The sequence below is a fragment of the Trichosurus vulpecula genome, chromosome 9 (assembly GCF_011100635.1).
Source record: "Trichosurus vulpecula isolate mTriVul1 chromosome 9, mTriVul1.pri, whole genome shotgun sequence".
Lineage (NCBI taxonomy): Eukaryota > Metazoa > Chordata > Mammalia > Diprotodontia > Phalangeridae > Trichosurus > Trichosurus vulpecula.
The window spans coordinates 81,671,620-81,681,796 of NC_050581.1; the positions used below are offsets into that span (position 1 = coordinate 81,671,620).

The window sequence follows — 10,177 nt, forward strand, 5'->3', positions numbered from 1 at the left end:
CCATGGGGGTGCGGAACAATGTAAATGCATGGAGGTGAGAGATGGAATACAACGTGTGAAAAACAGAAAGCAGGACACTATAGCTGCATCTTGGCATATATGGAAGACAGTAAAGTGTGAGCAGAGTGGAAAAGTAGGAAGGGGCCAGGTTGTGAAGGTTTTAAATGTCCAAAAGAGGATTTTTCCCTCTAAGTTTCTGTGGGGATTTTTTGTCTCCTTGTTCTCATTCACTTTTTCTCCTATGATCACAGTTAGTGTGTACTCTATTCTTCAGGTTTTGCTCTTTTTTCCTCTTTACATGATTGTATTTTTTAATTAAATATTTCTTCCCTCTGTTTCCTGTATTTTATCAGATGAGTGTGTCTTCTTAATAGACTGGTCTACTCTGTTCTACTGTACTTCCTTGTACTTATTCTTCTTGAATAAGATGTATGCACTTCTGTAAGGCCATATTCCAATCGTGGATCCCATCCTACTTAGTTTTTTGTTTTTTTTTTTTTTTTTTTAGTTGAGTCAAGCTTTTTATTTAATGTTACAAAAAATTATCTAGTCAAACAGACCAAAGCCCATGTCATCATCGGACTCCTCAGATTCTTCCTTTTTTGCTTCCTCTTTCTTCTTCTCCTCAGCTGGGGCAGCTGTGCTAGCAGGAGCAGCCCCTCCAGCAGGGGCAGCACCACCAGCTGCTGGGGCAGGTCCACCAACTCCTACATTGCAGATGAGGCTTGCAATGTTTACATTGGACAGGGCCTTTGCAAATAATCCAGGCCAGAATGGTTCAACATTTACACCTGCTGCTTTAATGAGGGCATTGATTTTATCCTCCGTGACCGTAACCTCATCGTCGTGAAGGATGAGGGCGGAGTAGATGCAAGCGAGCTCGGAGACGGCCATTTCAGCGGATGGACGAGGAGACTTGTTTGTAGTGGTGCTAGTCGCCGGCTGAAGTGAGGGGTCACCCCAACGCGGCCTTAGCTTCCGAAGAAGAACCGAGCACCTTACAGACAACTGAAGAGAAAAAAGCATCCTACTTAGTTTTAGCAATACTGAGGGGTCAAATTTGTCTCCTCATGCAACGATATCCAGTTTACCTTGCTTAGCATTCATACTTTGCATATTTCTGTATACATATATGAGGCCACGACTATTATTGCTGGTTTCTTTCTTGAATTTTATATCCTTTGAATTTCTGGATGTCGTCTACTGCTAATCATTGCAACTGTAGCCACATGTTGACTTAGAAAACCATAAATTAACATTATCTGTCATATTATATTTTTATTTATTTTATTAGACATTTCCAATTACATTTTAATCTAGTATGGGCCCATTAGAGTTTTGCCAGGGCATGTGGGCTATTAAGGTATCTAGATTGGTGCATGTAGAAAGGATGTTTTCCATTTTGCTTAGATTTTCTTTATTTAATTTAATTACTTTTTTTTGGTTACATTTTAAGTTCTAAATTATATACATATATAAATTATATACATATATCCATATATGTAAAACCATACTATGCATACTTCTATTTATCATTTCTTTCTCTGGAAGTGGATAACATCTTCCTTCATAAGTCCTTTGTAGATGATTTATACATTTATATTACTCAGAATAGCTTAGCCATTCATTTATTCTTTGAACAATATTGCTGTTACTTTATTTAACATTCTCTTGATTCTGCTCATTTTCACTCTTCATTGTTTCATGCAAGTCTTTTTATGTTTTTCTAAAATCAACCTGCTCATTGTTTCTTACAGAACAGAAGTGATCCGTCACAATCATATACCACAACTTGTTGAACCATTCCCCAGTTGACCAGCATCCATGCAATTTCTAGTTCTTTGCCACCACAAAGAGAGCTGCTATAGATATTTCAGAACACATAGGTTCTTTTCCTTTTTACCTGATCACCTTGGGAAACAGACCTGATAGTGTACTGCTGCGTCAAAGGGTATACACAGTTTTATGTTTTGGGCATAATTCCAGATTGCTCTCCGTTTGATTAGATTTTCAACAATGAAAGAAAACACTTTTTTACCTGTCCTTGTTTGGAATATTCCAACCCTAGCCGAGATCCCCTCATTCCTATATACTAAGCTGTTTTCCAGAAATCTACACCTCTTTTACGATATCTCCTTAACCAGCTGTTCACTTCCTAATTCTGCCTTTCTCTTCTGAAATCCTTATCTATTTTCTTTCAGTGTTTTTGTCCAAGAACTCATAATACTTAGCAATTATTTCTAGGATGTTTCTGGCCATATCAGTCATATCCACATAAATTATCAGAAGGGGATAGAAGTCACCAGGCCTGAAAAGTCTTGGGAAGTTTTCTGTTATACCCCAGAAGGAAGGCAACATAACTGTGGATGTAAAGCACTGATTATACCATCAGACTTGGATGTCTGCCTTTTTTTCCTCTTCCTTTTTTAATCTTTGTAATAAGAACGGATCTCTAATTGAGGGAAAAGGCAGGATATATTTGACAATGAACATGATGTAAAAGTAAAAGATATTAATTTTTTTAGTCTTTAAGAAAAATAGCTGCCTCAAAACCCTCAGCCAGAAGTCACCACTATTTGTCTTTTTCTTCTTTTGTCCTTTTCTAGATGTGATCTCTTACTCGATAGCGCTTGTGGATTCACATCGTTCTTTCTTGAACGACAAGCATCTGCTTCCTCTTTAGAAGGCACATCTCCTTTCTCTTTGGGAAGAACCTCCTGTCTATTATTTAACTCCAGGTATTCAGAGGTCTTTCTTCCCTTATTCCTCTGACATATTCTTCCATTAGGTCCTTCTTTATTTTAACAGTGAAGCCCTTCTCCTATTTTTGAAAAAGAATATTTCATTTTCTCTGATAACCTGAAGAGCAGAGAAGCATTCCTCAAGGTCCTTCACTTTCTCTTTAAGCAGGGAGGAATGCAGACTTTGAGCACAAGTAATGACTACTTGACAATGGAAGAAAGACAAATATGTCTTTCTGTTCAGAATGTGCATTCTGTTCAGGTCAATGCAAATATTCTTCCTGCTTTCCATACCCTCTTATAAGTAAGATCCTCAGTCCTTTGTCATTCTTATTAATAGCTCTTCTGGGCATCTTCCCTGGAGATCTCAATAGTTTTTTTGAGAATTAAACAATTGAGAAGACAGACACAACTCAGTCTCAGTCTATTCCTGTAGACAGTTCCCAGAATATTTGTCTTCTATGGATGATGTACTGAGCTTTGGAATCAGTGGCCATGAGTCTATATCTGCAGCCATAGTTCAAAGAGTTTGGTAAACAATGCTGCTTTCTTTTGGCAGTGACAATCTGAAAGAACATATTGTCACCATTACCAGAGATGCAAAATGAAGATCGAAAAGCCATCTCCAGACTGAAATTTCAAACCAAAGGAAAGCTTCTTGTCTCTTTCTTCATATCCATGAGCTTTCATGGGTGAATTCAATATGCCTTTTCTCCTTTTACAAAGCTAACGATGGATGTGGAATATTGCACAGGACCCTGTTTTGGGGTCCATTTTATTCGTTTAAATTTATGGTCAATTCTATCATCTTAAATTTAATAGAAGAATGAAGACCACTTCATTTGCAATTCATTCTCCAGTCTGTTCCACCTCCTCACCAGCTGCCTTGCCTCCATGTAGTTACCCTCTTTACCTTTCCCCCTTCTTCTCCCCTCTCCACTTTCCAGGTTCCTTTTATGTTTTGTCTTCAAGTGAGATAATAATTGTAAAGCACTTAGCACATAACAAGTACTATGTAAATGTTAGCTATTATCACTATTATTATTCTCCTATTAGTATTTTAACTTCTTGAGAGGAATAAAGTCTTGTTTTCTAGTTTTTGTAAGCCCAGCACTTATTGCAGCACATGGTAAGTACCCAGTCTTCTGGGAGGTCTGCCTGCCTCAAGTCTCTCCCTATTCCAATCCATCCTCCATTCAGTCACCAAAGTGATTTTCCTACTTAGACCATGTCACCCTCCTACTCAATTAACTCCAGTTTATTTCCCTATTGTTTCCAAGATCAAATGTAAAATTCTTTCTTTGGCGTTTAGAACCCTTCATAACCTGTCCCCTTCCTACCTTTCCGATCTTCTTATACCTTACTCTCTACCATGTACTCAAATAAGACATTCCATCTCTTGGCTCTCAGCATTTTCTCTAGCTATCATCCATACCAAGAATGCTCTCCCTCTTCATCTTTACCTACTGCCTTCCCTGGCTTCCTTTAAGTCCCATCTATAGGAAGTTTTTTATTCTGATGCTTTTCTTTCCATTAATTATTTCCTACTTATCTTGTATATAGCTTGTTCATACATGTTTATTTTCTTCTTTGCTCCTCCATTAGATTGTGAATTCACTGAGGGCAGGGACTATCTTTTACCTTTTTCTTTGTATCCCCAGTACTTAGCACAGAGCCTGGCACATAGTAGACACTTAATAAATGTTATATCTATATATAGCTATCTATAAAACTGCTGTCTGAAAGAACAACTACATATTCTTTTTCTAAACAATTAGAGAAGGTTATAAAGTATTGGAGCTAGGGAAGACCTCAGAAAAAAAGCAAAACGTTAAAACATAGAACACAGACTATCAGAGCTAGAAGGAATTTTAGAATTTAGATCATGGAATCCTAGAATGTTAGAACTAGAAGAAACCATAGAGTTCTTCCAATCCAATCTCAGTGAATATTTATTGCCTCCTGTATACCTAATGCTATTTACATGAGCCTAACTCTTTAGGTTTCACTTGACCAATCACAATATTGGACACATTAAGCATTCAATAAATATCTGTTGTTCTGTTGTCCTTGATTAGAGGATTACACCAAAGTACACTTGTCCAGACCTACCATTTTTGGTTTTGCCAGAAACTTGTTTCAAGGTCCTCCCCAGGAGTCTCAGGGGAGCATTGACACCTACTTGAGAGATTAGTAATTTTGGAAGAGTGCAGAAATAGTAGCTCACAAGACAACATGTTATGGTGGGAAGAGCACTGAACTACACAATATGGGAGATCCAGGTTTAAGTTTGGGATCTGATAGTGCCTTGAGCCAAGAATTATATTCTTACCAATCTCTCTCTCTCTCTCTCTCTCTCTCTCTTTCTCTCTCTTTCTCTCTCTCTCTCTCCATGTATATATACATGTACATGTATCACATATGTCACAAACATGTATGTATTATAATGTATATAAAATATGGTTTTATATAAAATCTGTATATGAAGACATGCATACATTGTGTATTTGTATACATAAATATGTGATTATGTGTAAATCTAAATATAAAGAGAACTTGGTATGAATGTGTGTTTATATATATACATAAATATATACATGTATTTGTGTACATATACATTATATGAATGTATATAAAATGTGTGTATATATTCATTTATTTATTTTTAATATAAGCCATGGAAAAGACAGACTGGCATAGTTGATAGAGTTCCAGGCATAAGGTCAGGACCACTTGGGTTTAAATCCCACCTTTGACACTGACTAGTCATGTGACCCTGGGCAAATGACTTAACCTTTATGAACCTCAGGCAATTATCTAAAACTTCTCTACTAAGTCATATCCTTAGTCACTCATCTAAGGCAAAACTGAGAGAGACCAAGGTGGAAAGTATTTTCACGTAGAAGAATAGGAAATGCATACCTTGACTGGCTTAGGCAAGGTTGAAGGATCATAGATTTAGACCTGGGAAAGGTGCATCTAGTCCAAAGATTCTTAACTTTTTTTGGAATCTGTAATGGGTCCTTTTGGCAGTGCAGTGAAGCCTCTGACCTCCTTCTCAGTATGATGCTTTTAAATGCATAAAATAAAATACCTAAGATGGTGAAGGAAACCAATTATTTTGAAATACAGATATAAAGAAAATTAAGTTCCTGGACCCCAGGTTAAGAACCCTGATCCAATCTAACCCTTACATTTTATAGATAAGGAAACCAAGAGCCAGAAATTGGGATTTGTGGCAGAGCCAGAAGACCTCAGTTCCTCTAACCAATCACAACACTCTTTGCAGCATACCACAAAGAGTCAGTAGGCACTTGAGATTAAGCCTCCCCTCACCAAACTGAGGCAACAATAATCTTTTCTCTCAGTGGATTGCCCAAGTATCCTAGTTGTTACCACACCATCTGGCACCTGATTATAATATGTCTTCTATGGGTTTATAATTGCCTCCCATTGCATATATCTTGTCTCCCCAGCTAGAGTGCAAATCCCTGAAGGACAAGAACCAGGTTTCTTCCTTCTTTTATGACCAGGGATATAGCTCACATAAGGAGAGGAGAGCTTTGTGCCAATGGAAAATTTCTCCCAGGTCAGGAAGTGTAATGGGCTTGCTTATAGTGCTTACACTCCCCTAAGAAAGAAAGTCAGAATTAACCTAAGAGTAAGCAGAACCAAGCTATAGCTGATGAGTTCTATGGCTTTATAAACTGGTAAGAATGGGGGAGGACTCACTAGAGGACCATGAGGTAGTAATGCCAACATTCTTAGCTCTGAACCTCCACTATTGCATGAGGTAATTGGGGCCAAGTATGTCTTCTTCCCTTGGCAGCCTTAGCTACAGCCTTCTGGGTGGCAGCAAGGTGGCATAATGGGTGGAGCACTGGACTTGGAGTTAAGAAGTCCTAGATTTAAATCCTTTCTTGGGTACTTACTAGCTATGTGATCCTGGGCAAGTCACTTAACTTCTGCCTCAGTTTCCTTATTTGTAAAATGGAGATGATAATAGCAACTATTTCATAGGGTGGTTGTGGGGATCAAATGAGATGACAGCTGTAAATTGCTGTGTAAAACTTAAAAAGCCATAGCAATGCTAGGTATCATTACTGAATAAATTATAAATATAAAATAAATATATTACTCCATAAACCAAAACCTAAAGTGGGATGGAGTGTTTGAGAATTAAAATGGTTGGCAGTCTCTAATCTTTAACCTACGCTTATTGAGTTGAACTAGGTATGTGGGGAGAGATGATAGAGAAAAGAATGAGGTAGCCTCTCCATTTAAGTTCTGAGCCTAACCTGGGCCTCCCTCAAGGTGAATAGAGACCTCAATACCTAATTGAAACACAGCCCTTTCCTCCTTTGATTGAGCATTCCCAAGAGTTGGGGGAGGTGGGAAACGGAGAAAGAAAGGAAGAGATGGCTGATAAGAACTTGGGGGAACCACACTATGGCCCACAAGGATGATTTTTTTTTGATGAGTTCTTTTCTAACCCTACCCTCTGCATACATATGAGATATGGTTGAGATGTCATATCTATTCTTCCAGGGTTGAGTCAGCAGGTAAGGTCTTGCCCTACCATCTGGGACCAGGTCTCATCCCTCATCATCACTTGAAAATGGAGACATGGCTACACAGAGTAGCCAGTAAGTAATAACCGGTAGCCAGTTACCAGCATGTATGTAGAGATGGTGGTGATGGAAGAGAAAGGTGAGTTGGTAGAAAAATGTGTTGATCCTTCCCACCCCCATTATATACCTTCATCCTGATCAAACCATACATTGTTTAACTAGCACCTAGTTAGCAAGAATAATTAATATAATAGCCTGTCTACCTCTCCCTTCTAATAGCCAAATTCCTGGGGAAATTAGTTTATATCCCTTGCCTCTACCTCTTCAACTCCCATTCTCTTCTCAAATCTTACTCCCTTCTTCTACCCTTTTCAACCTAGCTGCCATCTTCACCATTCAAGTCATTCTTTTAAAAAATAATTGTTTACTTTTAGTTTTTAACATTCGCTTCCATAAGATTTTGAGTTTTTAACTTTCTCCTCCCCTTCTCCTACCCCCTCCCCAAGATGGCACACAGTCTGATAGAGGCTCTACTTATGCCTTTGTATTGAAGATATTTTCACATTAGTCATGATGTAAAGAAGAGTTAGAACTCATGGGAGGAACCACAAAAAAGAAGAAACAAAACAAAACAACAAAAGAAAAGGAGAGCAAATATTATTCTCTTTCTCTGGATGTGGTTAGCATTTTCCATCATAAGTCTTTTGGAATTGTCTTAGATCTTTACATTGCTGAGGAGGGCTAAATCTGTCAAGGACAGTCATCACGTAATGTGGCTATTACAGTGTACAATGTTCTCCTGGTTCTGTTCATTTCACTATGCATCAGTTCATATAGGTCTTTCCAGATTTTTCTGAAGTCCCCCTGCTCATCATTTCTTATAGTACAATAGTATTCCACTACATTCGCATACCAGAACTTGTTCAACCATTCCTCAATTGATGGAAATTCCCTCAATTTCCAATTCTTTGTCACCCCAAAAAGAGCTGATACAAATATTTTTGTACATGTGGGTCCTTTTCCTGTTTTTATGATGTCTGGATACAGACCTAGAAGTGATATTGCTGGTCGAAGGGTATGCACAATTTTATAGCCCTTTGGATATAGTTCCAAATTGCTCTCCAGAATTGTTGGATTGATTCACAACTACACCAACAACGCATTACTGTTCCAGTTTTCCCACATCTTCTCCAGCATTTACCATTTTCTTGTTTTGTCAGGTTAGTCAGTCTGATAGGTGTGATGTGGTATCTCAGAGTCATTTTGATTTTCATTTCTCTAATCAATGCTGATTTAGAACATTTTTTTCATGACTATGATAGCTTTAATTTCTTCCTCTGAAAACTGCCTGTTCATATCTTTTAAGCATTAATCAATTGGGGAATGACTTGTGTTCTTATAAATTTGATTCAGTTCTCTATATATTTTAGAAATGAGGCTTTTATCAGAGACCCTGCCTGTAAAAATTGTTTCCCGGCTTTCTGCATCCCTCCTAATCTTAGTTGCGTTGGCTTTGTGCAAAAACTTTTCAATTTAATGTAAACAAAATCATCCATTTTGCATTTCATAATGTTCTCTATTTCTTGTTTGCTCATGAATGCTTACCTTCTCATAAATCTGACGGGTAAACTATTCCTTGTTCTCTAGTTTGCTTATAGTATCAGTCTTTACATCTTGAAGTATTCTTTCTAAGGTTATTGACAATCTCTCCTTTGCTTAATCAGATGCTCTTTTCTCAATCCTTCCCCTTCTTTTTTTCTCCTCTTTACAGTTTTTGACAATATAACCACCTTTCCTTCCTACATACTATCTTCTTTATTAGCTTTCTTGATATTGATCTCTCCTGATTTTCCTCCTTATCTGAACTCCTCAATCTCTTTTGCTGGATCATCTACATACCACCCTTTAATTATGGATGTCCATCAGTTCTTTATCCTAAACCTGCCTCTCTTCTGTCACCATAACATTTCTCTTGATGATCCTGTCAGTTGCCATGGATTCAATTATCAACTCTATAGAGGTAACCACATGCACATATGCACAAAGACACACACACATATGTATACACTTATATGCATATGTGCATGTGTGTATCCAAACTTAGTCTCTCTGCTGAGGTGCAGTATCAAATCATCAACTTGCATATCCAACTGTATGTCCCACAAGCATTTCAAACTTGACACATCCAAAAGGGAACTCATGATCTTCCTGCTTCTCTAGCTCTTACTTAGTCCACCCCTCCTCCAAGCTTCCCTATTTCTGGCACCACTGTCCTAAGAGCTAGCTAGGTTCATAGCCTTAGAGTTATTGTCTACTCTTCTGTCTCACCTCTTGTTGATTCTATTTCCTCAGTATCTCTCTCATCCATCCCCTTCTCTCCAAGTCAAGTCAACAAGCATTTAGTAAGCATTTACTGTTAGACACTGTGCTTGGTGCTGGAAATACAAATGCAAGCAAAAAGGAACACAGTCCCTGCCCTCAAGGAACTTAAATTCACATGGCCTCCACTGTAGTTCAGGCTTTCATTGCCTACTGCCCAGACTATTATAATAACCTCCAAATTTGCCTCGAATTATAAAGTACTCCTTTGTCTGCTTAAATATCATACCCCCTAAGCTCCTTGAGGGCAGATACACTTTCGTTTTATTTTTATAAGAACAGTGCCTTGCACATAATAGTAGTACTTAACAAATGTTTACAAATTCTTATTAGATTGGGGTAGAAACCACCAGATGATTCCTAGAGTGAGCTTCCCCTATCCCCTTTCCTTCACATGATTATTCTAGGGACTCTGTTTCTTCCCACCACCAAAAGGAGCCTCTTGTTCTAAGTGGAAAAATCCCCAGTTATTTCTCTGCTTATGAC

At 38.0% G+C, this 10,177-nt stretch overlaps 1 protein-coding gene across 1 annotated transcript; it reads right to left on the reverse strand.

Moving 5' to 3' along the window:
* Positions 1 to 500: 500 nt before the first annotated feature.
* On the reverse strand, positions 501 to 1,016 carry LOC118831485 (60S acidic ribosomal protein P1-like). Its single transcript, XM_036738852.1, has one exon. It carries the CDS (start codon positions 892 to 894, stop codon positions 547 to 549), a length of 348 nt encoding a protein of 115 aa, XP_036594747.1. The 5' UTR covers positions 895 to 1,016; the 3' UTR covers positions 501 to 546.
* Positions 1,017 to 10,177: the final 9,161 nt, after the last annotated feature.